Genomic DNA, 27545 nt, shown 5'->3' with positions numbered 1-27545 from the left:
ATAAAAAAAATAAAATAAATATGAAGATTAAGAAAGGGGGGAACGAATAGAATTGACTAATGCAAGTCAACAAAGAAACCTATATATAGGTGTAGCAAATACCGGGTTTGGGTCGACACGACAGAGTTATCTGGAGTTTACCGAGGAGTTTACTAAGTAGAGTCAAGTCAGTTTACATTTGGAACTCTGGTTGTTTTGTTACTTGTGGGTATATTTTTTTGGGCTACTCAAAATAGTTTCTCAATATGCAGCAAGAGCAACCGTCAGGATGCAGCAGCAATATTTCTAAAAGTCGGGCAAAAAATCCACTTCATTCTACATCAGGAACCCTCATGGATGGGTGAGTGCTGTTTTTCTACTTGAAATAATAAGTTTATCTCAGCGAATGATTGAAAACCTAGACATATATCATTATATCTTCCATAATTATTGAATTCAACAATGAGCAATTTGTGAGGTTCTATTTCTGTATTACTCGTTAACTTACTGGGGTGATAATGAGCCACTTTAACTTGTGTAGAACAATTTTCATCGAATTATTTATTCATGACTTATTTGAAAATATTCAGTATTACGTGCCAAATGATAAGTATAAGTCTTCGGCTTTGAAGACATTTCATATTAAGTAAAATTATTTCACGAAGTTTTTAATATCAATATAAGAAACATGTAAGAAGCCTGGGTACTTGAGATCCAAAAAAAGTTGATGAATACTGGTTCTCTTTGGATAACTCCCATGGGCCATGAATTAAAAAATATTTTCATGAAAAATGAAAAAAATTGATTGGGGGGGGAGATCTATTTTTTTTCACTTAGCTTCTTCCATTTCCACCAGAGATTAGCAGAATATTTAAATAATTTTTTATAAAATTGTACAATAAATAATGGTATACCCAAATGATCAAGTCTGGTATTAAATCAATAATAAAAAAAAAAAAATCAGTATGGACTGCATGAATACCCACCTGAAACATGCTAGTTTTAGATATCTTACTGAGGAGTTCGAACCAATGGAGGTTCCAATAGCTGAACCTTCTGATGAGAACACAATCAACATCCTCATCATTGGGGAAACTGGAGTAGGAAAATCCACTTTCATCAATGCATTTGCTAATTATTTGAGATTTGAGAATCTAGATGAGGTTGAAAGGGAAAATCCTTTAGTTTTGATCCCCTGCAAGTTTACTGTGACTGATGAAAACTATGAATTGAGGGAAGTGAAGATAGGATCTGATTCAAATGAGCATTGCCATCTTGGAGAATCATCTACACAAGATCCAAAAACTTACACTTTCCCAATTAGTGATGGTGAAAGATTCGTACAACTTATTGATACACCAGGTATGTGACTTATTGATACACCAGCTTGTTATTACAGTAGGACTTTGATGTATTATTTTTATTCATGTTTAGATTTTGGTTGATGTCATTTCGAGTTGATTTTAAAATATCATTGAACATTTATCCAATAGTATTTAAAAGACTACTTTATTTGTTACTTTGAGCTTACTTCTGAACAACGAATTTGGAATTCAAATTCATAAGTTATGTATAAGATAAATGTAGAGCTGAATTATCATTTTCTTATTGCAACTTATTGCTTATTAGCTAATTAATTGGATTTAGGTATTTTTCTGTAAAAACATTTTTGTATTAAGCCAATTTTATCTGCTTCATTGCAGGCATTGGTGATACACGTGGTATTGACCAAGATACAATAAACTGCCAAAAGATAATAGATTACATTGCCCCTCTCAAGATGATACATGGCATTATGTTCTTGATGAAACCAAATAGCAGCAAAATCACTGTTCTTTTTGAATTCTGTATGAAGCAGATTCTCTCAAGGTTGGAAAAATCGGCAAGTAATAACTTGCTCTTCGTGTTCACAAACACTCGGGGTACATGCTACAGACCTGGTGAAACACTGCCTTGTTTGAGGAAGGTTCTAAAAGATATTAGTGAAAAACCGCCTTATGTATCTATTCCTGTTAGTAAACAGAATATATTTTGCTTGGACAATGAAGCTTTCAGATACCTGGCAGCAATTGCTTCAGGAGTAGGTTTTACTGACAGGGAAAGACAATATTTTGTTGAAAGTTGGGATAAATCAGCTGAAGAGTCTTGGAGGTATTAAATTTTCTTTTGATAATTATGAAAATATCTTTATCAACACAAAATTGGTCTTCAGCTATATAGATATAGATGATAATAATATTTCATTTGTAGGATGATTATTCATATTATTGGAGATGATGTGCAGAAGCCCTTAGAACCTCATAGAGTTGAAAACACGATGTGCGTAAATGAGGCTAGGGGCATCATCAACCAGTTGAAACAGCCAATGGCTGATATAACCCAACTTATTCAAGACAAACTGAGAGCATTGCAAAAACAAACAGAACTTTTGGCCCTAGATGATTTGGACATAACGGATTTGAAAAAAAATTTGGTTATTCCAATCATTGATATAGAAGTTTGTGAACTGCCACAACCTGTCACTGTATGCACCAGTGCCAAATGTGCTCAAATATATAAGGTAATGAGAAAGCTTATTATCATGTTTCCTACATAATATACAGGGTGTTTCACCATAAACTGGAGAAATACATACAGGGTTATGTTATGTTTTTCGCTCTCTTTAATTTCAGCATTTCAGTTTTCAACATAGGATTTCAAATCAGCTTTTAAACTTCAAGAAAAAAATATTTCAAAACAATTTACTTCAACTTCTGCAATTACGAATCATCTAGTTCCATGTTATGTGAAATAAATAAAGCTAGCAATATTTCAGTTATATTTCCGAAAATTCTGGTCTTTCACGCTTTTAAAAGATTCTTATTTATAATGAAGAATTATTTATGCAGGTCCGCACTGTTAGTAAGTGGCATTATGTCCAACGTTGCCACAATCCATGCTACTTAAAGAACGTGCCCAAAGAAATGATTGGTGCGCCAGAATTAGTTGATTGTGCTGCTATGGATTCTCAAGGGAAGTGCAAGTTATGTAAATGCGATTTTTCCTGCCACATGCATATTTATTACGAAAGCAAAACAGTGGATAAGACAATTGAAAATGATAACATCAAGAAAAGTTTGTTGTCAAAAGAAGAATTGAGGAGGGAGAAACAACGAATGATCAATGAAATGAATCACATGAAAGATGAACTTGAAGATGAACACAAAACTATTATCCATTACATTGCCAAATTTGCAAATTTCTTGCAGCAAAATGCTATCACCCCTTATAATGACGTTTATAGGCAATACATCGAATATTTAATAGATCTGTAAGTTGTTTGATGACTAATATTCTTTTGAGTTTTCATCAAATTGCAAAATTTGGAACTACAAACCTGTGCATTATATAATTCAAAAAAAGTATGTTTGAAATTAAGTATTCAATTTTTTTTTAATGAAAATTTCGTGAGGTCTGTTTGCTGCATTCAAAGTAGTTAAGTTGATTTACTTTCCCTATACAATTCAGAGATAAAGTACATCCCACCCTTAACATTACAGTAAAGAATCGTTGGATATTTAATAGTTTTTATAATTTCAGTGAGAAATCGCATGGTGAAACGGCGGATAGAGCTCATATTGCATACTTGAGAAAATGTCAAAATGAGTACGATGAGGCTAAAAAAGTTTTCGATAATGTTCTCAGCATGAAGAATCAAACAGTTGCAACAATTACTCCTGAATCCATAAAAAAAAGTGTTGATGAACTCTTCAAATTGAAACATACAGGAAAAAAAATCCAGGAGCTTTACAAATCTCAATTCACTGCTATTAACTCAGAAAGGAAAAATGTTCAACACTACCCTGCGAGGAAAACTCATAGAGAGGAAGGAATTTTCCAGAATTGCACGAGACGATTGAAAAACTTTTTCATCAGCAGTGAACAGAGTAGCATCGAATCTGAAGAAGACAATACTAACTACCCTAATGATACTCATAAGGGAAAGTCTTTTAACAATCATAAAAAGGGGAGAAGAGGAAAACAAAAGGGACGCTATTATGAGAACCATTTGAACTTGATGCAACAAGAAGCTTCAGCTGCCTTGGCTGCTTTGACCGGTGATATAAAATAAATTTGAGAAAGTAAATTTTTACTTTTATAATCATATTCATTATTCATAGATTTTGACATTAGTATTTTCTTAATTTCATAAATAGAATTTTTTTTATATTCCGTTAGAATTTTTTTATTTTTGTTAATAAGTGTTTTGATTAAATAACAACTGAAATATATGTTGTCATAACTTTTTGATGTGATTTTCTTAATTTTATATATAGGATTTTTTTCATTCCTAAGTTAGAATTTTTTTATTTTTGTTAATAAGTGTTTTGATTAAATGACAACTGAAATATATGTTGTCATAACTTTTCTATGTGATATATATTTCAATATAAATTGAACTACTACTTTCTGTTTTTGTAATAACCCATTCATTGGAGTACCTTTTAAAAATCTATACATTACATACATACATAAAGGGGAGATCCGAAAAGCTGATTTCCTTTTTATTCTTACATCGACGTTTCGGCCGGTATTTCGGCCATCTTCAGGATTCTGAAAACATTTACAATACAATATACGAGAAGAACAAATACAAAGATTTGTAATGATAGTTTTATTGTCTGAAATATAATGAAATGAAGGTTTAAGCGGCATGCAGACAGGAATTGAACAAAGATTTGTTGCAACATACCGAATTCGAATTCTTATATTCTCAACTCGTTTAGAGAACTATTTCAACGAACTTCCCAAAGTTATGACCTGGACTTTCCAATCATGAAAAATATTATATTCCAACCAAAATTATAGAGTTAAACGTTGACTGAGGCCTGGTTCATATAATTTCTATAAACAAAGGTTGAAATATTTTTTCGATATCGATATTAAATAACAAGGGGCTAAGGGCGAATCGGATAAAAAAACAAGAAACATAGAGAAACAAGTTAATGTTTGTGACTTTCTGTCATACTGTCAAATTGAATAAAATATTGATAATAGGATAATATTTTCGGTCCGCCTACACTTTAGCGGAAGTCGATTTTTTGTAATTTTTTGATTTTATTGTGTATATTTCGACGAACTGAGTTCAAAAAAAGCGGTTTCAACTTTAGGAAACCAGAGGCTCAAAAGTTACGCCACTTTGAAGTTTCAATGTTAAGTCTGACCTGAATGACATTTGACAAAATAATGTGAACCGCATCGAATGAATTTAAAAACTTACAATTCAGTTATTTGGTGCCTTGTAATTATGGTCTATAATATTTCACAACTGGTCATACGGTTGAAAATTCTTCACTCACTTAGTAGACGACGAATCCGAAGCTCAATGATCAACCAATTCCTATCATTCACGTTACTTTTTCGATACAACACTACAGTACAATTCTTTTCACTTTTTCATGAACGAAAATAATCATGAATTCTTTATAATTGACTTGAATTTGCTCTTTTCATTCCAAATTGTGTACGAACTTCTGAATAGGTTTTGGCATGAATCAAAGTGACAGAGACTAACTCGAATTCATGTTATCCATTGACATAGATTAATCTATGTCCATTGATATATTTTTGAACAGATTTGGAACGAAAAAAAATCATATTGGTTGATATATTTCATGCAAGTTGAATTTTCATGTGAATCAGGACTTGACTCTATAGCACAACATACTGTTTTTACCGTGCTTTCCCTATTCATTAGGTTTGTTCCTCAACTTTACCTTGTATAAGAGTTCTAAGGTACCTAATAAATTCTCCGAGAATTGAGATTGAAATGCCGATCATTTGATAATGAACGTTTACTGTATAATGTTTTAAATATAATCTATATAAATATACAAAATATGACGCTAAGAAGTGATAGCAAGAATGGTGGTTTCAAAATGCAATTTACGACACGAGCTTCCGCGTATAAATTCTTATAAACTTAACTGTAAAAAAACGACAACTTTACCAAATCATAATAAAATAATTGGTTTTTCGCTGTTACATATCATGGCTAACCTATGCTAGCCTAACGTAACCTAACCCAAACTAACCTAAAATAAACAAACAATTATGAGAGCGAAGAATTGAATTAAAATGAATAAAAGTATCTAATTTCATTTAAATCTTCCATCGTGTGAATATGACGGTGCCAAAGAAATCTGACGTTAATTTCCCTGAAAAATAATTCTGTCATCTAATATTTTTCATTCTATGCATACAAGTGACAAACATAAAATTAGAGTATGATGAACATTACCCAGAATACTCTTAAGATTGAAACTTCAAGGTGGCGTTACTTTTGAACAAATGGTTTCCTAATGTTGATGCCACATTTATTGAACTAGCCTCGTCAAATTTCATAAGATAGGACTCCTCCTGAAGTCAAAGCAGCAAATAGAATACACTTAACATTGGAACTTCAAAATGGCGTAACTTTTGAACCAATGGTTTCCTAACGTTGAAACAACTTTTATTGAACTCGTCTCATCAAAATACATAAGATAGGACCCGTCCTGTACAAAAAATCGACTTCCGCTAAAGTGTAGTCGAGCCATATTTTCTTATTGTTGGTCCTATTATGGCAAACAGATATTTAATGATTTAAATGAATTATCGGTTTGATGGAAAAATAGCTTGGGTGGGTAAGAAGAAAATCCAACATGGATAATATATGCAGAACTTGTCTTAGAACCCAAGATTCTTTGTTCCCCCTGTTCGATCAAGCAGATATACTGAATAGAATTAAGGATATATCTTCTGTTCAGGTATACCATATACATAGTTATAGCGAATTCACACTTGCTAAATAATGGCTCATTTTCAGTTAACCCAAATATATGGCTATCCAACAAGAATATGTGAAGAATGTCTCTCTAACGTTAACAGATTATACAATTTCCGCAAGGTGATTCAGAATTCTGAATTAGAACTTCGTGAAAGATTTGCTGCAGAAGAGCGGGACAAATCGACACCAAAAGACAAGAAAACATCACGAAAACAAAATAAGGGAAATTTTGAGTTTGATGAAGAAGATGAGAAGCCCTTAATTTTTATCAAAACTGAATTAGAACAAGCTGAAAATGAACATATTAGAGATGAATGGTCCCCTGAACCAGATACAACAAATAATGATGATTTTAATTCAGAAAACGATTCTGATACTAAAATATTCAGAGATAATAATTTAAGAGAAGCTGAAGACTGTTCTAGACTTTTGTTGCCTGTGAAAAAGTGTTACTGCAAAGAATGTGGTATAGAATTTTCATCAAGATTTAAACTTTACAACCACAGAAGGACAAATCATGTAGTGCCAGGTGTTTGTAGTATTTGCGGTATCATTGTTAGGGCTGATAATTTGAGAAGACATGTTCAGCTTCACTCAGAAGGACCAGCATCATGCCATCATTGTGGAAAAGTTTTTAAGAATTCAGAATCTTTGAGGGGTCATTTATTGATTCATAAGGGTCACATATTTACTTGTGAGAAATGTGGTAAAACATCTAAAGTTCGTGCTGAGCATAGAAGACATATGAAAACACATGCAGGTAAAATTCAAGAATATTAATGGATGTTTTGTTTCATTCAGTTTTCCCTGATTGTCTTTAGGACTGAAGATAATAGATTTTCGGAAATTAACTTCCTGGATACATATGGTAAATCTTACCTCTGATTTTTTTTAGATGAAGTGTTGAAGGTGGTGCTATCTACCATTGAATCTCTAATAAAATTACTCTTCCAATTTCTAATCGAAGTTAAAATTTATAATTCTTTACTATAACATTAGATACAGTAATTTTTATGATACAGTTTTTGCACAATCTGCCAACAAAATATACCAATGGCATTATTCCTGGATGCTCAGTTTGACTCTCAAAGCCCACATGTGTTAACACCTAATCGTTCATTTGTTACATTAATATCTGAAAGTTATATTTTCCACTATAAAATATTTGTTACTGTCCGAACCTAAGGAAAGTTATCCTAACCTCAAAATATGTCATTTCTATTTGAATCCAATTGATAAATTATTCACATTTTTCCTATAAACTAACAGCTCGAGTTCATTGAGTTGTCTTGAGGATGATTAATTGAAATTAATGAAAAAATAATGACCAAATATCTGAGGTCACCACTTAAGTAAACAGGAGCCAACCTATTCCATGATCATAAATTAATGTTAGTAGTAGCCAATCTATTTCTTGATCATTAATAGCAAGTTCAATGTTTTCAGATCCAGAAATCGGAAAAATGATGTGCAATATATGTGGGAAGAAAGTGAGAGATTTAAAAAAACATATGCATAGTCACACAGGAGAAAGACCCCACATTTGCAACTTTTGCCAAAAAGGTTTCACAAGTCCATATGCTTTAAAAGTGCATACACGACAACATACTAATGAAAGGCCATACGTTTGCAATATTTGTTCTTCTGCTTACCCACAAAAAGTATCTCTTGTCTCCCATTTGAAATCCAAGCATGGGATCAAGTATGAAAATCCCGAGTCTACCTGAAGATTGTTAAATTTGTTATTTTTCAATGTTATATCTTGATTTATAGATTTCATTCCCCAAACATGCTCCTTTGGGCCTTGCAAAAATAAATCAGTAATATTTGTTCTATGATTCAATATTGTTTTTTGTAACATGTGTTCAAAAAATTCACTATACTATGGAATTTTGAAGGTTCATATTATGTGATGGAATGTAACGCTCAATTTCTGCTAGAACAGAATCTTTGAAATGTCAAGCATGTGTTTCAGATTTTGCATGAATCTATTTTTTCCTAGAATTTTCATATTGAAAATTATGCTAGAAATTTAACTTCAAATAATGTGGTGGTACAAGCTAAGTGCCACATTTAAACACAAAATATCAACCTTGAAGATTGCATAGCCTACGTGACAAAGAATTTTTTTGAACGCTGGTTAGTTATACAAAGATTGAGTATTAATTATAATACAGTTTTTTTTTTACATTTGATGCCATTGGAACATTTTAATTATTGATGTGTACATATCCATAGAGCAAATACAGTATTTTTCCATTCTTATTACTTGCTTACTATAACTTTTCATTTTTTATAAGGAATTTTATATTGAGTTAAAGTGCATATTATCAATGTAATTTTTAATTCAGCAAATGTATTATGCTATTATTACTATAAGATTCTTTAAGTTTGAATGTTGACGATTTGTAAAGTTTTATTTAATAAGAATCAATAAATTAATTTTACTATATTGCTTAAATTTCTTCAGCCATAATGAAAAGGACCCTTAGTAATCTAAAAAGGTATTTATAATCTTAATTAACAATGTAGAAATAGAACAAGTCATTGAAAAATCAAGATTAAAAAAACAGTTCTGTATATTACTATGTCTCTATCATTTAAATTCTTTAGGCATTCGCAGATAATCCTTGAACATTTGTATTTGCCAAATAATCATTGTTTTCCATTGCTAGTTTTGCTTGTTGTTCCTCAACATCTTTGATCCTTTGATTAACTATTATACTCTGAGCTTCCATGAAAGTACCCATCAATCTGTGATTGAATTTAATGAATTTAGAAGAACAATCTTCTATACAGTCTATTTCGTTAGGATCTAACTTTCTAGAATTTATATTGTCTACACATTTACTGAAACAAGTTTCTGTCATCTGATTGTATAGTTGGAGGAAGTCTTTGAACTAAAATGAAAAAAACTTAATGTTTCAAGTATGATGAATTCATAAAAAATATTATCTACGTTTCGAATATTGGCTTGTATATCCATATCGAATTCAACACAATCTGTTCTTTTTGTTTACAATTTATTACAAGCAAACTTCTTGGAGGTTAAATCAAAGAGGTTAAATCACAGAATATAAAAGTTTCTTAAAAACTTTAAATTGAATTCTTTGTTTTAATCTATGGATTGTTTAATTGGCATTTGTCAATTGTCAAACAAAATTGAATTGACATTGGAATTCGTCATTTTGCTTTTCCAATCGAAGACGCATCAACGTTGTTATATCCAAGTCCGGGAAAATTTATAGGAAATTATGCATTGCTTGTGTTTTTTCTAATCGTATATTTTGCCTGCATAGATTTCTTTCACGTTCGATTATTTAGTTGGAAATTTTGCTAGGTGGCTGCTATCACTTATCTATTAGGTTCTAATTATTGTCCAAACTGAATATCCGAACAATGCGGGACGATAGGGAAAATTCAGCATCGCCTGTTCCGAGGAAAAGCAGAAGCACCTCCAGAAGCAGCATTGGAAGTGCTAAAAGTGGCGCTAGTCGATCAAGTTTTTCAAAATCCCGTTCAAGATCCAGATCGAGAAGTAGTGAAGCGGACGGGTATAGGTTACACATTGCAGATATTGGAGAAGAAGTTCGAAAATCTGACTTGGAGAAGGTTTTTAGTCCTTACGGAGGTCTCAAAGAGGTATGGATGACAAACAGTACTCCATGTTTCGGTTTCGCTGTCTTCAAAGATAGAAAAAGTGCCAGTGCTGCTCTCAGAGCTACGGATGGAATGTGAGTAGTTTTAAAAAAGTAACTATAAAACTTATCCATTATTAATTTGAACCTTCTAGGGAAGTAGCAGGGTGCCGAATTCGTGTCACACATGCTCGACCACGAACCAGAGGTTCGGGTAGGAGATTCTTCAATACCAATATGAGGTGTTATCAGTGTGGATATTCTGGTCATTTCTATAGAGATTGTCCTGACATGAATGGAGGTGGAGGTGGAGGCAAAAGAGATGCAGGGTAAGTTAAAAATGTATTTTGAGCGTTGAAATTAATTTATTTTCTAACTCTCATTATTACATTATACTCTGAAGTGTTTATTGCATCAGTTGAAACTTTCGTCATAAGAAATATGATATTCACTCTATTTACTTTACTCCTCAGTACTTTTGCCAATATTCATAATCATAGTTTAAATAATTATCCATTATGGAAATATATGAAATGAACCCCCAATAAAAAACCATTCATAAATAATTGATAATTTTTGAATAGTAATCATATTCATATTATTTTGTTAAATCCACCCAAGAAATAAACAACTAGGGCTTCTATAATGGGATTGCCTTCTTTACTTATGTAATTGAGGTCACAAGCACTTTGCTAGTTGTTTCTATTGATTTTTTCCTTAGCAAAGCCATTGCTAGCTCTATTAATATGATAAGGAAATTCAGATAAGATGAGATAACAAAGTCTATTATTCTCTTTCCAGGAAATATTGTAGCCTTGAAATTAAAGTATTCTAATATTTTTTTCCTTTAATTATCAACCAGTAAGGTATTGTTCATTTTGAAAAATATTAGAAATCTTAGTTGCCAGTATTTGTTAAAAGTGAACTATCACATTATCATGCCGAGATTATAATAAGGGAAAATATTTTTTCAATTTACTAATCTGAAAATCACTGCACAAAATTTCAGTACCTAGTGTTTGAAAGATTTTTTCATCAATGATTCCACTTGTTCATTATTGAAAATTTTGCAATGCAAAAAAAGTCAATCTTTCAATATACATTATAGTCAAAAAGCCATTTAATTCCTTACGAATGCCATATATTCTACTGCTTTTTCATGATAATTTAGCTTTCAAGATTTAATCTTTGCAGAATTTCAAACGTGCGTTCAAAAAAATTCGTCATCAAGTACGCTGAAGATGTTTAATGATGCTTAGTTTCTACCACAACATTTTGCGGTTATTTTTAAATTTATCGAAACTTTGAATCACGCTTTTTGAATATTGCGAAAATCCACTGAGAATTTTTCTTGGAAAATTTTCATATTGAAAATTACGTTATAAATTTTATGTTACATATTTTCGCTCGGCGAAAAATGTAGTGGTTTAAGCTAAGCGGAGTACTGAGGCACGGGACATAAACATTCAAGATTCTGTAGCCTACTTGACGACGCACGTTACAACCTAAATTATACCTTTCCATCAAGAGGTACCTACAGAAGGTAGGTATATGAAGTCTGAATGAAGTGGGGTTGATGCTGAATATTTTATTGATTAATATCACAGTTAATTTGGATACCATTAATCTTCTGGCGTAAAGTTAAGAATAAAAAACCTCCTTCATATTATGTGGAAAGTAACACAAAAAAAAAACAAAGTTGGGATTATTGATGAAATTAATCATTATTTAGTTTTTAGTCCAATATTTTTAGCGATGGATATATTGATTTTTCCATCATAAAAAGATTGAACCATGTATACTTGGAGTACAACTCATGAAGACATCCACAAGGCTTAGTGAAATCAAGTAGTTTTTGTTCCCAAAAAATACAATGATGATAATATTCTTCTTGATCTATTACAGTGCAGAAATTGGTTTAGAATTTGCAAATAGAATTGAAGGCTAAATATTGAGTAAATTACGCATAATGAAATACAGTAATGTTCGCTTATAATGGCTACGTTTTTAGCGAAGTTTCGCTCATAACGAACCAATTTTCAGGGAATAAAAATAATTAATTTCTGTTGGTATTATCATTTATTGCGAACCGTTTTTAACGGATTGTTGGCGTTCGTTATAAGCGAACATTACTGTGTATTGTTTTAGTCATGCTACACTATTACATAATTATGCTTTGAAATTTTCTGTGCTTTTACTGTCTGGAAAAGAAAAACTAACGCAGTATCTACATATATGAATTCATTATTATTTTAGGAAGTTTTTCAAAATATTAAAAAACCAACAGATCAATTATAAGTGTATCTTATTTTGATGTTTTCATGGTATTGAAACATTAAGTAAATGCTTTCTGCCCTGAATTATTTTCTTTCAATATTAAGGCTTATTTTAGTTTGAGGTTTCTTTTTCTCATGTTCTTACAGTTTGATGTCTGCATGTTTTTACACTTTGGTTTCCCTATCTTTTCCTAAAGCTAAAGCTATTGGTTGTACTTGAATTTTTGGCTTCTGGCAAATCGAGTTGTGTTAGCAAGCATGTCGATTTAAATTTATTCTGGGAGGATTCTGCATCTCTTCATAAACTTTTTAGGGTTTTCACTCCCAATATCTGAAACAAAATCAATTAAAAATGAAATCAACGATTTGCTCCTGCGTAAATTCTTGCAGAGATTGGGAGTGAAAACCTTAGCAAGCATGGTTATAATTTGTGATAGATTGTGTATTTTTCTAATTTAGTCATAATTTTTTTATCACCAGCATATTGCAGGACATTGGTCTTGCTTAAATAAATCTGAAATTCGGATTGCATTCTATCAATATTGGAGTTGTAATCTTGAATGGTAGTTTCGGCAATTGGCAGATTAAATGAACTGTAAATAATTGGAGATTGATTTCACTTATGGATAGTACAGAGGTCATCAGATAGGTTTTGCAATGCAGCTTTATTTATTGCAATCTTTCAAAATAATCACTGCATTAGCTCATATACTTATTCATGCATATAAACCGATCCCTAAAAGAACAGCTGTAAGTGCGTGAAGCCCTAGAAATTCGGTTTGGTGCATCAGGGGTGAGGGGAAGGAAACCCGGAGCTTGGCGTTCCGCATACTGGAAAGGTGCGCCCTAGCCAATGACTGGAAAGGACATATGGTATTCGTCAATTTTTGAGTAAACCGTCGTTAGGTACGCTTGAACTTCCTCTTCAAAGTTGTTTTCAACTTTTCCTCACGCAGGCAGACCAAAGTCGCAGCATAATATTATAACTTGAAAAAACAAAAAAAAAACACGACTTGGGAGTCGTGTCAGAATAACACTGCGCCATCAGTACAAGCGCTGACTACCGAGTGAACAAAAGCCTTCAATTCCACTTGCAAATTTCGCAAAAATATGGTGAATTTCTGCATTGTGATAGAGCGTGTAACTAATTTTCTGCCATGGTTTTATGGATTTCGTCGTAAACGAACAACCGCAGACCCACTTAGATATTGTAAGTCCCTAATAATTGCATTAGATGTCGCTGAGGCCACCAGGTGTGGTATGCTCATTAAACTTCCATCCTATGGATCCCCCCCCCCCCCCCCCCGGACTCTGCAAGCATCAAAACTATCAAAACTGCAAATTCAACGGTTGTGAACAGTACAGAGCAAGCGCAATTCCATTTTAGGGTAGCGAAAATCCATTTGCGCTTGCTCTGTACAGTTCACAACCGTTCCAAATCACTCTACGAGCAAGTCTATTAATAAATTTCCTCTCTCTACACTTCATTGATCTTTGGCACTCGACGTATTTAGGTTTTACCTTAGTGGATCGTTTTCATAATAGAAAAACTACTTGATTTCAGTCACAGTCGTAACTCAATTGTTATAATTGGTATAATGCCAAAAGGCCATCTTAGGCTATGGCCTAGGACTCAAACCTGGATGATGAAAATATAACGCTAGTTTATAGAGAGCTACTTTGAATTCTGACATGAATAATTTTTGCCCTGATTCCTGGAGTCCTCAATGAATGATTGTGATATGTGATATTAATAAAAAAATGATTATTTCTTTTGACATAAGTCTTCTCCTGATATCGCACATGAGATAAGTGTTCGTGCTAGATTAATCATAATTTAATCATGCTGTTTATTTTTTGTTAGCAAAACCATCACAGAAACTCAAAAAAAAAATGAAACTGCTACAGAAACAAAAAAATCTAGACTCTGGAATTGTGAGCTCTGCATTTTTACTTTGTATTCTTGACAAGCACCGAAAGTACCTCTTGAGCTAATTGTTGTTTGTGGTTTGTCAGGCACATGGTATTTAATTGTATGGTTTGGTTATGCAAATTATATGGACTTGTAGATGATGGGGTCCATGTAAAATGTCACTGGGTTTGGATACATAAATTTATGGCCATGTTACTTGGTGCGATTGGTTAGACCAGGCTCATGTTAGCTGCATCTTTTTAGTTACGACCGTGAACGTGGCAGGAGGGGTCGCAGGGATCGCAGAGATAGGGACGATTACCGTCACGACGGTAGGAGGAGCCAAAGGCGATCTTCCAGGAGGTACGAGGAGTACCGTCCATCGAGGACCGGTAGGAAGCATCGTTATTGACCGGGCACGCTAAGTTGATTATGGTAAATAGGGGATGCTATCGATAAAAAACGACGATTTATTTTGTACAAAAGGACTTTTGAATTTGATGATTTTTTAGTTGTTGATGTGATGAACAATTTATTAGGTTAGATGATAATCTAAATGAACTTGTGATCGGAAATCCTCTATATGTATTTTTACTTCCCTTTTTTTTGGCAGAGACACGATGCTTTGATTGATACTTACATTATTGCAATATTTTTGGATATAAACGATGCTGAATGTTTTATCTCATGATTTGACGATGCAATTATTTATTTGGTATGTAGGTGTTGCCGAGTCTGACAAAAATGCTCTCAATGAAAAATCTGTTGGAATAAGTATCCTTTTCTTTCAACGAATTTCATTGGAAAAAAACGAACGCAATTTCCACAGAAATTTAGTGTTGATTGAATGTTGATTTCGATTTGTGGGGTGATTTTCTGGCAGTAGTATTTTCAATAATGTGTATGTCTTAACCTCTTAAAAAGATAGTAACATGAACTTCTCATTTTTCTGTTCATATAAATATGAAACCGTGCTGGTAATAATTTTTTGTAATTATTACCAACCAGAAAAAACAAGTTATGAAATGTGACTACAGAAATATGCCAAAGAATCGCCCTTTGAAATGACAGACCAGTAACTTGCCTTCTACCTGAAATGAACGGAATTTTTAACTTATATACTCATTGAAATGATATCTCTGAATCGTTGTAGAAATGATTAATAATTCTGATCTTGAATGAAAGATCTGAAGAGAAAATGTTATGCAACATTATGTAAATATCAAGCGAGTTTGCGATAATGGCTGAAACAATTGAGAGAATGATAATGAAATTTACTTTCGTTATCTAACACGAAATTTTTCAGTGAAACTTATCACATGACTAAAGCAGAAAATTTATCTTTTTTTCCAAGGGAATGCAGGTTGATTGGGGATAATAAAATTTTTCGTTATTTGTTATTTTTTAGATAAGTTGATTTTATTTGATTACTCTTTTGATTTTGTTCCTGGAAATCCCTTGGTTGGTATAATCGATGATCGTTTCCCCGGTTTCTCCAAGTTGCAATATGATAATTAGTCAGTATCTTATTTTTAGAGTAGTTTGACGTCTTGAAAAACACATTAATGTTTCATGATGATAGAACATATACCAATAATATAAGAAATATGAGTTTTTACGTCATAGCATCCCCTGAAATTTTATCTGTAAACAACTCTTGGTACAAAAAAGGAGTTTTTCTGAGCAATTTTCTGAAAACTTCAATATTTCTCCTAGATTTTATGAATTTATTCCAAATAGTTTGTATTCTGAATAATTTTGAAGAGTTGTATTAGTGTGTGTATATTCTTATTGGATATGGGTGTATTTTCATAATGAATTTGCACTATTTAATAAACTTTTGGCGTTACTTTCAGGTGTTTTGTTTCTCCTCAAATTGAAAAATAGGTAAGAGGATTTCATACAGAAGGATATGAGATGAAAATTGTAACGGAACTGAAATTCTTTATTTGAATAAAATATTTATATATAAATAACAAAATTACATGAAAGTTAATAAAATAAATAAAAAAGATTAAAAACAGTACGAATATAAACATAGGCGTTTCTATTGTGGAAACTCCATTCAACATACGCGTTTCCACCATTCATACATTTCATTTCAATAATTCACATTCTATTGGCAAGCTTTATTTGTACAAATTGAATGCTATAGATTTTCTAGGAAAGTGTTCATTCTTGTTTATCTTCGAGATACTGGAACTTCCTCAAGCTTTCTCCAAACAACCTGAAATGTCCAGCAAATTAGGAAAAAAACTTTTTATATTATACAGAAGTTTCTGTCATATTATCATTATTGAAAAACATTCATGTCGAAATAAAATTAAGCGACAATGACTGATTACAATAAGTAAACTTCAGATTCCTCGAATAATAACAATTTTTCAATGATTATTTGTTAATGTAGGTATCTCAGGTTCTTAGTTCTCGAGATCCGACAGCGCCACGATCTACTCTACTACTCTCTTTTCTTTGTCTATTCTTATCAAATTGTACTCTGCAAATAGCTTGACGCCCCATTATCCCAATGTGCCCAGGGCCTCCTGTTAATAAAAAGGGCGATCCAAATTGGCCTTAAAGTTTCAAGCACGCGTTGTGCGAATATTGTGAGTTTGCGTTTTTGAAGTTGGTTACGAAACATGGCAAATTCATCATTGAGTCTTTTAAAGACTCTGAGTAACGAACTATAGATCTGCATCTAAAGGAGAATCGACAATTGCTACGATTCAAGAGAGAATAAGAAATAATGGCTTAAATAGGAATTTATAAAAAAAAACGTCATGGTAAACTTCGCTACAAGCAATTTATCGTGTCAGGGCATTTGCTAGATTTCATATAAAACTTCCAAGCTTGTCATACTTTCTTATTAAAGCAAATAAAACGGAGTTGGTCGATATTTTGACTCATAAAGCAAATCCTGATGTTCAATTTGTATTAGGTACCCATCAAAAAAGTAACGTGGGTGGTAGAAAAATTTCGATCGTCAGATTTGATTCAGGTGTCATTATTTAGGCACTCCAAAACTTATCCGTATACTATGAATTGAACCATCAACTTACGTTACACATTTCCCTAACTAGTGCTTTTTCTCCGTCATCCATGTCCTGTCCAGCATTGTCCTGTACATCTCTGTTCTCATTTGGCATTCGTCCTTCTCTCTCTAGTTGTTCTCTAACCTCGAGAACCTGGAGAGCTCTGACGACAGCTTCAGGCCTTCCACTCAGTCCTCCAGCCCCAGACTCTTGGGGTACTGTTAAGGTAGGATCACCAGTAGAAGCGGCTATCTGGTTAATTTTCAAAGTTAAAGATCTTTTATCTTCTTCGAGTTCGTTAACTCTCTGCTCTAGACTACGGACATACTGCATTATCTGATCTGTAAAGTAGAGAAAGTATTACATGCTTTTGCTTTAAAATAAACCAGACTTTTAGCTCTAAGAAAATTAGTTCAGAAGTTGACATAAATGCCACTAATCCATTTGGTCATTTTCAAATAAAATAATGAGTTAAAAATAATTGAGCTGCATTACACATGAAGAAACTTTGGATATCATGCGTAGGTAGCTTTTTCAAAAACATTATGAGTTCGTCGATTATAATGTTTTTCGATTCAAAAGTGATGAAAGAGTTGAAAAAATATATAGACTTCGACCTAAAAACCATGAACTACTAATGTTGACATTTTAGAGCCCTTCAGTGAAATATCGAATTTTTCTTTTATACCTCAAATAATTCATGTCCATCCCTGAACCAGCGTTTACGATGAAACAAACATTAAAAGAAAAAACAATTTCTAGTTCCCTTTACACGACCCAAGTAAAAATACAAAAATAAAAAGATCTTGGACCATGAAAAAATAATTATGTGAACTTGCTTTAGGGAATGTACACAAAGATGCGAATTTAAATCTAAAGTAACATTAATTAAAGTAAATTATGTGGAACTCGAATAGCTACAACTTTATAGTTGTGAAGAAGATTAGGATATGTTTTTTATAGTGAAGGAAATTTTTGTTTGAATTTGAACATGTTTTAGCGACTGTTCAAGCTGTTCTACAACGATGTGCTTGCAGTGTGGTCCACTCAATTCCTTGTAGAATAATTTTAATCCGACTCTCAATTTTTTGAGCAAAATACTTAATCGACTCTTGCATTAGATTGAGTTGAGAGTTATATTTACGCGATAGATTTTTTCGCTGCGTTATATCACTTAAGTGCCCGTATTAAATTGTTGTAGGGGCTGCAGTCCCACAGCCCCCCCTCCCACTAGCTGCGCCAGTTGTAAACTGTGTTATTGTTTTAATTAAAAAAAAAAAATACCAAGAAGATCAGATAGTCTCAAGATCAGCCATTCTTTTGCTCTTGTACTCTGAACCAGAGACAAACTGTCTCTGAACCTTTTATCACTCTTTCCTACAATGGATCATATTGTTGTCTGCAGACTTTAGTGCACAATCGATTCATTCTTCGAGAAATACAGTTTCCTTTCCAGTTTCAAAAGATGACTGAATTCAACGTGCATTCACGTTCGTTCAAAGGATAGGAAGAATTTCAACGCTTTATTATGATTATGAGATGAATGCTCTAGCTCTCTGACTTCCGCCGTTGCTCTTAATTCAGAGAAATATACAGAAAGATGCATAATCACGTTTTTTTTGTTGGATTTGAATATATAAGGCATATCGAATGGTGTTTCATAATAGAAGATAGCATTTCTCAACTAAAAATCGACTGTCTTCATATAACAATGCTATAAAATAAAAAATTCATTCAGGGTAACTGAAAAAATGCAGTTGGATTTGTCGGGGGACACTTTTAAGTGAGGGAGTTTGATTCGCTGATGTGTAACTTATCATCGGAACACATATGGAAACCTGAAGAGCAGCTATGAAAATAATTGACCTATTGTCTTTTTTACATTCGTAATTGAATCTTGATGATTTCAGCTAGCATATGATTGGAGCTATTGCACCATAACAAAAACGAAGGAACTGTTTTCACGGTAAAAAATTAAAGAAAAATATTTTCAATTTGTGATTGTCTTATCGCATCAATTGCTATTGATGAAATTGAGATGAAACAGTATCTCCAACTCAAATATATTGAGGAGAACTTTCTCTTTATCTCATACCAATCGTCATTCAATATATTCGAAGTGTAATAAACTTTCTACAACTTTTGAATATTCATTCCCCCGTGTTTTGAATTTTTAATTTGTAGTGTGTTTAATTTAAAATTTATTATAATAGCGCATGCTGGTTTGATGAATTAATTTCTGATTTCTTTCGAATGAAAGAATTGGACCTCTATTGAAATTTCGATCTGGTTTTCCTTAGGATAATAAGCTCTCGACACTCAATGATCTATCACAAAAACTACACTCATTGTTAAAAGTGTATGATATAAGTACCTAATCATCTTCAAATTGAGTTTTTGGCAATATATAATCACTATTACTATCTCCACAGCATGATATGGCAATTAATATGAACGATTTATCTTGAATTATTTTCTGATCAATTAAAAATGTAATTTCATAGTTCTGAAAAAGGCGTATTCGAGAATTAACTTTACGAAACCAATTTTCTACTGGTACCATGCATCAAATCCAATGGTTTTGAGAAGAAGAAAGACCTGCCACTGTATGTGTACACGTATTCTGCACAAGAATTAATTATTACAGAAATCTTGAAAATATTCCAAATCTAACCATCTCAAATTATAATTTGAAGAAAAAAGGAGGAACCCTCTGACGTGAAGTCAGGAGCTTTTGCTCGCTTTTTGGCTCCCAAAAATTGCTTTCCCAATATTTTCGATAAAACGGATAACATGGTTGTAAACAAAAATTTTGAAGTTTTTTGCCAAATTTTAGCGTCATATAGCGAATGGTTGTTGAGATACCTATACCCTTTTTTTATCTACTCAAATCTCGCTACTCAACATAACTAGTTGATGAGTTTCAATTGAATTGAATGGGTTTTTTTTTTGGATAGCTAGGTAATTAAAAAAATCAGATGCCAACAACTCGGGAACCACCGAGCGAATTTTGTCCAATGAACGAATTCATCTGGCGCATTCGTCAATCAACTTGACAACCTACCTTGAAAATTTCAATTCTAAAAACACTTTTCCTCTGGCAATTAGATTACGCTAGAATGACTTATCAATGGGTCAACCAATCGTTTTTGATTCATGGTCATGAAACTGTTTCATGAAAGGAAAACAATATAAACCAATGTAGGCACACAATTTTAAGTATTTTTGAATTCTTTACAACACTACCCATCATAAAAAGTGTGAATAGTAGGAGGTTTCCGATGGATATAAACTTTATGTGAACTTAAAACAGATTAGGTGTACCTACTATTTTCACAAAATGAGTTTTTAAACCACGACACGTGTTTCCTATCACGAAAGCATCTTCAGGTGATTGATGTGGCCCATAGACTAATAAAGTTTTCCTTTATTAGTCTATGATGTGGCCTAAATGTATGTCATTGTTTCATAATAAAGGAACGTTTAGGTAATATAATAATTATTCTAGTGACGAATTCGGAAATAAGTCACAAATCTCACAAATATAAAGGTTACACTAGGACATATAAATTTTTTTTATGTAGGATTTTAATTGAGCCGAGCTATAAGCTATTAAACTCTCGCATGGACTGACTTTCCATTATTAACATTTTCAGAAAGCTCAATGAACCACAGGACCAATATGGACAATAAAATGCCTGATTCTTCCGGTGGTAACTTTCACATGGTTGCAATAATAAAATTCCTGTATCAACAAAAGACACATCGAATCTCAACTTTCTCGTCTTTACGGAGAACTCGAATGAGATAACACGATGTATCTGACCTAGACTTTGAATGCGTTTACACTTGCTACCGGGCGATTTAATTCTTGGGAACGTTGAAAAAGCATTGTAGCGTAAACGTTCCCAAGCTCATTAATATGTTTCGCGATGTAAGAAAATGGTAATAAGAATGGGCGATACAGGGAAGAAGCTTGAGAGACCAATTTAAGAGTCCATTCACTCGTAGTAAATACGACCAATTTCCCCTGCTTCAATCTCAACGGAAACAACCGATTGAGAAATATTCAACAGAATATTTTAAAATTCATTGGGATGTACAGGGTGTCTCAAATTCGATGCTCACTGAAAACATCTCGAGAACTATAAGACTTAGAACTCCTTTAGGATCCCGGTTCTCTGTTTTCGAAATAATAAGACATCAAAAAGCAGATCATACATATCTTGATTCGTTCTGGAGTTACAAGGCGTTTCTGAAAAATGAAATATTTCGCTATATCTTGGTAGTATATGAGTGATGCTCATAACAGATAATTGAAATTAATGACCATTTCCGAGATATAGAGGAAATTTTGTGTTTTTAAATGGGACACTCTATACAGGGTGAGTCTTTGACACGTACAAATATCTTAACAGTAGATGAGGTCAAAAGAATCATTTTTTTCCGCTACCATTTTTTCCGATTCGGCCCTGATAAAAAGATATAGCCATTTTAAGTTTTCATAATGAGCTGTGCCACCCCTGGAAAAATAAAATTACCTTAAGAATAACTAGCTAGAGTAACTAGCTATTTAGCTAGTTTCAGATTTCTGTGACACATCTGTGGATCCTTTAAAAAGAGTTGCATTTCATCAAAGTACCGAATTTCACAGATATTTTATTTTTAACATCAAATTACTGGAAAACGGCGGATTATAAGAGAAAATATGAAGAATACTTTCATTTCACAAAACGCTCAAATATTTATTAGATAGTGTCCAATTTAGTTTCAACAGTTGGGTTCTTTGAATTTTTGGTATTTTTATGGTTACGTAATGGTCATATTAGGAAAACTGGAAGACGTAGGTGATATTTTGTGTTCCGAATAGATTAATCGAAATAAATGAGAAATTATATTCTGAAATTCATTTCATTCGATCAAACCATTTGTTAGACTATAAATAATTTTTTTATGGTTTTTCTACAGCCTGTATCTCAAATCGTGCCGATTCGGAAAAATTTATAAAAGAAAAAAGCGTTTCTTTTGACCTCAAGAATCTACTGTTGCATTCCGTCACCGGTTCTTCAAAAATGTCATCCGTTTCAAGTACTTATTTAGTTTTTCCACTTCATTCTTAAAATGAAACACCTTATAATACAAATATTTTTCAATTATTTAGAGATTTAAATCTTTTTGTATCTATTGAATAATAGTACCTACATAATAATTAACCCATCTGCTTCAATAAAGATAATATCATATAAGGAGACATTGTAGAAGAATATACAAATATTGAATCGAAACTCAATCTGATTTCTGATATTCAATTATTTCGAAAAAAGAGATCAGGGGTCCTTGACGATTTTTTCTCCAAGTTTCATAGTTCTCGAGATCCTCTCTGTGAGCATCGAATCTGGGACACCCTGATCCTACTAATACAAAGTGAGAAAAGTAAGTAACAACAATCATATATTCGGTACCTATTTAATATTTTGCAGAAAAATGCACGCACAGGTTCATTTTATTTTAAAGTACGCAACTATTTATGTAGATATAATTGTCATATAGCCTCAACGAGGGAAGGAGGGTATTTTTTTTTATTTTCAGGGCAACCGTAACGTTTTGTTTCAGAAATGATATCGAAAATATATCTTTTTCGTAGAATCATTGACCTCAAAATACAGGCTGTTTCACAATTAACTACAAATATTTTAGGGGTATATTCCCTGAATATAATTAATATAATAATAAGGCGAATAGTTACGTTCTTCATTTGTTAATAGTAGCCTTTCGTTCAGTAGCGATGTTCCTGAAATTGGTGAGAGATACGGAAAACGGGTAAGGGTAAAAAAAGTTTGCAAGCAAAATAAGGAATTCATTTTAAGGTTTGGAATATACCAGTAGCCAACCTGGGAGGGTAAATGGATAACGACCCGCCATGCACATCTTGTAAAGGGTGAATAAAAAACTCTTCAAATGTACATAAAAAGTTGGGTGAAAAAAAAATGAAATTGATATGTACGAACAGTGTGCAACATTTTCTGAAAATTCACAGGGTGTTCTAGAATTAATGGATAAGCCTGAAACAACTCATAGTGGAAGTTTAGACGCTCTGTATGAAACACAAAAAATATTTTAATTCTAGAAATTCATTTTTTCATCGAAATAAAGAGTTCTGTCACATGCCGTGTGCGTTTCTATAGACCACGCTAGTAAATAAATGAAATTTTTTTTATGTACACGATTTATTCCACTCGTTCTTTCATGAACACGAATTCTTGCTGAATAAGCAAATACCTTTTCATTATTTGGAGCTTATTCCATTTATATTAACAATGTGCTATAAATGAATGAGTCATGAGTAATATTTGCCTACTTAGTTTATTACGTATAGGTACTTACAAATGAAATAAGCACAATATGCTTCATTAACAAGAATTATTCTGCGCACAAAAAATTAGCTTCACGCATAAATCAATTACATACATAGTAGTTTATTCGTTGTATTGAAATTCCATCTTAAATAAAGGAATTATCAAGTTTTGCCACCGGCGAACACGGCCGTACCCGTTGGAGGGTCAAAGGGGTTGAAATTTTTTTTTTATAGAATAACTTGTATAGATATTAATTATTTTGATCGTCGACTCAATTTGAAACATTTTTATTTTCCATATGTTATACCTACATTCATTAGCTTCCTAGATATCATAATATTTTGATCAGTTAATAAACACAATAAAGTTTAAGAAACAACTTAATAAGTTAACTTCAAAGAAAATCATTTAAGAAATTATGGCAAAATAGCTTTATTTTCCATCCAGTGTCGAAAATTTGCCAAATGACAACGATGCGAGTTATAGCAAAAATGTCTTTCGGTACCTATTTGAAAGCATTCTTGCCGAGATTCTTGCACTTTTGAAACGCCGATTTCTAGAAAAATAATGGATTTAGGTACAACATAGGGTTGATAAAACATGTTTCGAATTGGGGCGACAATCAAAATAAATACAGGATGTTCCATTTAAGAAATATAAGTGTCATTCTGCGTAACTTTGTGGGCGATCCTGTGTATTTCAATTTATCACAGATTTGTAGAATTTTAACAGCCCTACAACTTTTATATGATACTTTTTTGATCATTCCTGTATATTTTGAAACAATCAACCGTTCGGTAATTTCTTCCTAACCCTGTGCAATTTTAACTTTTATTAGTTCGAATATGTGTTACGATCAGGTAAAGAAAATTATGAACAAAATTCCAATGTCCAGCCTCCACATTCCAAGATCTCACGTATCATTTCAGTGAACATAAATACGGTTATGATTTTTATCGATTTTTGATATAAAAGGGGTTGTGCTAATCGCAATTTATTAAGATCACACTATAAATCCGGGCCAATTTTGAGCTAATCTAATGACCTGGTGAAAATTTTTTTGCTATCCATTTGTTGGAGAATAAATAGCAGGTAGTTTGACGTTGAAACTAAAAATATTTTAGGGATAAAGTTCAACGTCCAAAACCCCCAATGCGAATTTTCAGCACAAAATTGTGATTATTTTTCCATAGATCATCGCAGTGAAACATTCTGTATATGAAAAGTATAATTAATTCGCGTAGGTATACTTAATCTAATAGTCTTATGTTCTCTCAGTCTCTCACTGATAAAAATTTGTACACTAAATTGCCTCTTCGTGAAAAAAATTCCTCAGTTCCCTAAAATTTCCCATATTTTCCTAATATTGCCCCACTCTAATTTCCCCTAATTTTCTCTCATTGCCCCTAATTTATCTTCAAAATATTTCATCAGAACAGTCTTCAATAATAATCATTCAAAATACAAATAGCAGTCACCTTGGCAGTCAGTGGTCAACAATGTTAATCTTCATAAAAACTTATTTTTAAATGTACGCTCAAGGAACTCAAACTATTATTTTTCCATCAAGTAGTTTGGGTAAATAACCATGAAAAGTAGAGATGAACTCTATAATATCCATTGAACCACTATACATTGATCATCATGGACAAAAAAATGTGAGAATTAGGTACATATTTCTAGACATGATGAATTATGTTGAAACTAAGCTGTGTGAAATCGAAAATAACTAATAAAAAGACTTGTATAAGTATGAAGGATTCAGTTAACTGTAATTGACTATTTTTCACAATAGAATTATGGAAAAAATTACCGTTAAAGGTGCTCCGTTGACGAGCCAGGTTTTCATGCAGGATCCTCTCTCTACTGGCCGATCTGCGGGGTTGGTTATTTCCAGGAAATTGCTGAGGAAGACCTGGTTCGTCTGCATTTGTACTCGAGCTAGAACCGTCACCATCATCTCTAAGATTTCCTGCCGGTGCACTTCCACAAGAAGGACATATGGAATGATTACCTCTCTCTTCGTCCAAATAGAGGCACAGCTCTTTAAGCTCCAAATTGTCTTTGATGAGTTCTTGCTGTTTGTTGTCCAACTCCCTCAGTTTGCTTTGATACGCTGATACTTCTTGCCTCATGACACTGGCGGTGTATCTACCAAAACGTTGCCATTCCCTCGCCAGCTTCCTTCCTTTTTGGCGATCATCGTCCAGAAAACAACAAAGGTCACGAAGTTCTTGATTGTCATCCGCCAGTCTCTGATTTGCCTCCTTCAAAGACCTAAGCTCCGAAAGGATATTCTGGATGTGTTGTTGGTTGTTAGATATTATCCTGTTGTCTTCAGGTTTTCTTACAAATTTTAACATATCTGTTCTCAGGAGCTCGTCCTCGTATCTATACGGTTGTCTGTGGTGTTGTTGATGCAATAACCTGGGATCACCGTGAGGCACTTGTGGAATTCCAGGTTCATCCAAAGGTATAGGTCTGAGTTCTTGGTGTATTTGAGCTTGGGTAGTACCTATATTTTGGTGTCTTATATCCTCTGGTCTATGCTGAGGAGGATAGGAAGGGTACGAGAGTTTTGTATTGTTAGGATAGTATTTACCTTGATCCGTCACTTGTACTTGGAAGGTAGCAGTTTTTTCCGAAGTTTTCATAGGATAACTTTTGACATCTTTCAACGGGGGATGTTTCAAAATACCCTGGCTGTTGGGAGGTAACGGGGGATGCTGATATTTGGGAGGTAAAGAATTTCCGGAAGCTTCGTTCGCTGGTTTTATAAACGGCTGTTTTTTACTTGACATGTTAATCACAGATCAAAACTTCGCTTAGAACGGTACCATTTTGTCACTTCAACCTCAACATGTTCACTGTCTTTTTGTGTACGACTTAATTTGACTTTAAATTAAAGTGGGTCACGGAAGTAGTACACAGTTAAATCACATATTGAGCGTTTCACTGCCTGCCGAATTGTTTGTTTCGATCGAGAAAGCTGAGGCCACTGCGGCGATCCACACTCGACACTCACCTTTTTGGCACTTTCTTAAAAGTGTACCTTCGGGTTTGTTTTGTGCACTTTCCCGCTGTTTTTGCGAATTGACTTAAGGGCTTGTGTTGCACGACGGTAAGGCAACATGGCCGCGTTGTTACTTAGAACGTCAGCAGGTAGACTGGTTTGAGAGCTTAAGCGAGGCTACGAGTAAGTGAAAGGTTATTTCCACTCATCTAGTTGGTCACCTATTCCTATTCAGTTTGGGTAACAACGCTCTCTCTGAAGAAGTCGCTGTATCAAATGTATAATGACATAATTTTTTTTTATTTCACTTGTAATCTGCCATGCTTAGAGAAATGTCGAGTATGTCGACAGCTCTAAAAAAACGAATAGTCAGGTGCAACAATAGAGGAGTATCGCAATAAGACATTTCAAAGGTTTCTATTGATTGGGGGAGGTAATCATTAGGGTTGAATTTTTACATTCACATATTAGAGGGAAAAAGCACTGTGTACCTAAGCAAATTAGCCCAGGGTAAAATCTATTTGAAAACGT

At 33.1% G+C, this 27545-nt stretch overlaps 5 protein-coding genes across 6 annotated transcripts; 3 read left to right on the top strand and 2 right to left on the bottom strand.

Annotated features, from left to right (window-relative positions):
* The first annotated feature begins 122 nt into the window (after positions 1-122).
* Positions 123-4266, top strand: LOC123308978. The gene is made up of 6 exons (XM_044891807.1): positions 123-340; positions 986-1341; positions 1683-2130; positions 2230-2539; positions 2868-3289; positions 3559-4266. The coding sequence occupies exons 1-6, from the start codon at positions 246-248 to the stop codon at positions 4088-4090; spliced, it is 2163 nt and encodes a 720-aa protein (XP_044747742.1). The 5' UTR covers positions 123-245; the 3' UTR covers positions 4091-4266.
* A 694-nt stretch (positions 4267-4960) lies between these two features.
* LOC123310449 (zinc finger protein 449-like) lies at positions 4961-9239 on the top strand. Its single transcript, XM_044893916.1, has 4 exons — positions 4961-5024; positions 6560-6767; positions 6827-7547; positions 8234-9239. Exons 2-4 carry the CDS (start codon positions 6663-6665, stop codon positions 8512-8514), a joined length of 1107 nt encoding a protein of 368 aa, XP_044749851.1. The 5' UTR covers positions 4961-5024; positions 6560-6662; the 3' UTR covers positions 8515-9239.
* A 43-nt stretch (positions 9240-9282) lies between these two features.
* On the bottom strand, positions 9283-9899 carry LOC123310451 (mitochondrial import inner membrane translocase subunit Tim10 B). The gene is made up of 2 exons (XM_044893919.1): positions 9747-9899; positions 9283-9687 (listed from the first exon to the last, which is right to left on the bottom strand). The coding sequence occupies exons 1-2, from the start codon at positions 9771-9773 to the stop codon at positions 9397-9399; spliced, it is 318 nt and encodes a 105-aa protein (XP_044749854.1). The 5' UTR covers positions 9774-9899; the 3' UTR covers positions 9283-9396.
* A 76-nt stretch (positions 9900-9975) lies between these two features.
* On the top strand, positions 9976-16462 carry LOC123310450 (serine/arginine-rich splicing factor 7-like). 2 transcript variants are annotated; one of them, XM_044893918.1, is made up of 3 exons: positions 9976-10521; positions 10581-10754; positions 14718-15060. In XM_044893918.1, exons 1-3 carry the CDS (start codon positions 10187-10189, stop codon positions 14845-14847), a joined length of 639 nt encoding a protein of 212 aa, XP_044749853.1. In that variant the 5' UTR covers positions 9976-10186; the 3' UTR covers positions 14848-15060. The 2 variants fall into 2 exon arrangements, with proteins under 2 accessions (XP_044749853.1, XP_044749852.1); XM_044893917.1 differs by having other exon boundaries at positions 9979-10521; positions 14878-16462.
* A 75-nt stretch (positions 16463-16537) lies between these two features.
* On the bottom strand, positions 16538-27207 carry LOC123310447 (coiled-coil domain-containing protein 85C-A). Its single transcript, XM_044893915.1, has 3 exons — positions 25815-27207; positions 17673-17986; positions 16538-16840 (listed from the first exon to the last, which is right to left on the bottom strand). The coding sequence occupies exons 1-3, from the start codon at positions 26800-26802 to the stop codon at positions 16796-16798; spliced, it is 1347 nt and encodes a 448-aa protein (XP_044749850.1). The 5' UTR covers positions 26803-27207; the 3' UTR covers positions 16538-16795.
* Positions 27208-27545: the final 338 nt, after the last annotated feature.

This window comes from Coccinella septempunctata, chromosome 3 (genome assembly GCF_907165205.1).
Source record: "Coccinella septempunctata chromosome 3, icCocSept1.1, whole genome shotgun sequence".
NCBI classification, from domain to species: domain Eukaryota; kingdom Metazoa; phylum Arthropoda; class Insecta; order Coleoptera; family Coccinellidae; genus Coccinella; species Coccinella septempunctata.
The sequence above is the reverse complement of the archived record's forward strand: the minus strand, read 5'-3'. Positions and strand labels throughout refer to the sequence as shown.

Coding starts and splice junctions, on each gene's coding strand:
- LOC123308978 (XM_044891807.1), top strand. CDS start 246: ATGCAGCAAGAGCAACCGTCAGGATGCAGCAGCAATATTTCTAAAAGT. Junction 1,342..1,682: donor ACAACTTATTGATACACCAG/GTATGTGACTTA, acceptor GCTTCATTGCAG/GCATTGGTGATACACGTGGT. Junction 3,290..3,558: donor ATCGAATATTTAATAGATCT/GTAAGTTGTTTG, acceptor TTATAATTTCAG/TGAGAAATCGCATGGTGAAA.
- LOC123310449 (XM_044893916.1), top strand. CDS start 6,663: ATGGATAATATATGCAGAACTTGTCTTAGAACCCAAGATTCTTTGTTC. Junction 6,768..6,826: donor AGGATATATCTTCTGTTCAG/GTATACCATATA, acceptor GCTCATTTTCAG/TTAACCCAAATATATGGCTA. Junction 7,548..8,233: donor ACATATGAAAACACATGCAG/GTAAAATTCAAG, acceptor CAATGTTTTCAG/ATCCAGAAATCGGAAAAATG.
- LOC123310451 (XM_044893919.1), bottom strand. CDS start 9,773: ATGGATATACAAGCCAATATTCGAAAC. Junction 9,688..9,746: donor TACAAGCCAATATTCGAAAC/GTAGATAATATT, acceptor TTTTCATTTTAG/TTCAAAGACTTCCTCCAACT.
- LOC123310450 (XM_044893917.1), top strand. CDS start 10,187: ATGCGGGACGATAGGGAAAATTCAGCATCGCCTGTTCCGAGGAAAAGC. Junction 10,522..10,580: donor CTCAGAGCTACGGATGGAAT/GTGAGTAGTTTT, acceptor TGAACCTTCTAG/GGAAGTAGCAGGGTGCCGAA. Junction 10,755..14,877: donor GGAGGCAAAAGAGATGCAGG/GTAAGTTAAAAA, acceptor GCATCTTTTTAG/TTACGACCGTGAACGTGGCA.
- LOC123310447 (XM_044893915.1), bottom strand. CDS start 26,802: ATGTCAAGTAAAAAACAGCCGTTTATAAAACCAGCGAACGAAGCTTCC. Junction 17,987..25,814: donor TCAACGGAGCACCTTTAACG/GTAATTTTTTCC, acceptor TCTACTTTACAG/ATCAGATAATGCAGTATGTC. Junction 16,841..17,672: donor TAGTTAGGGAAATGTGTAAC/GTAAGTTGATGG, acceptor TGGACATTTCAG/GTTGTTTGGAGAAAGCTTGA.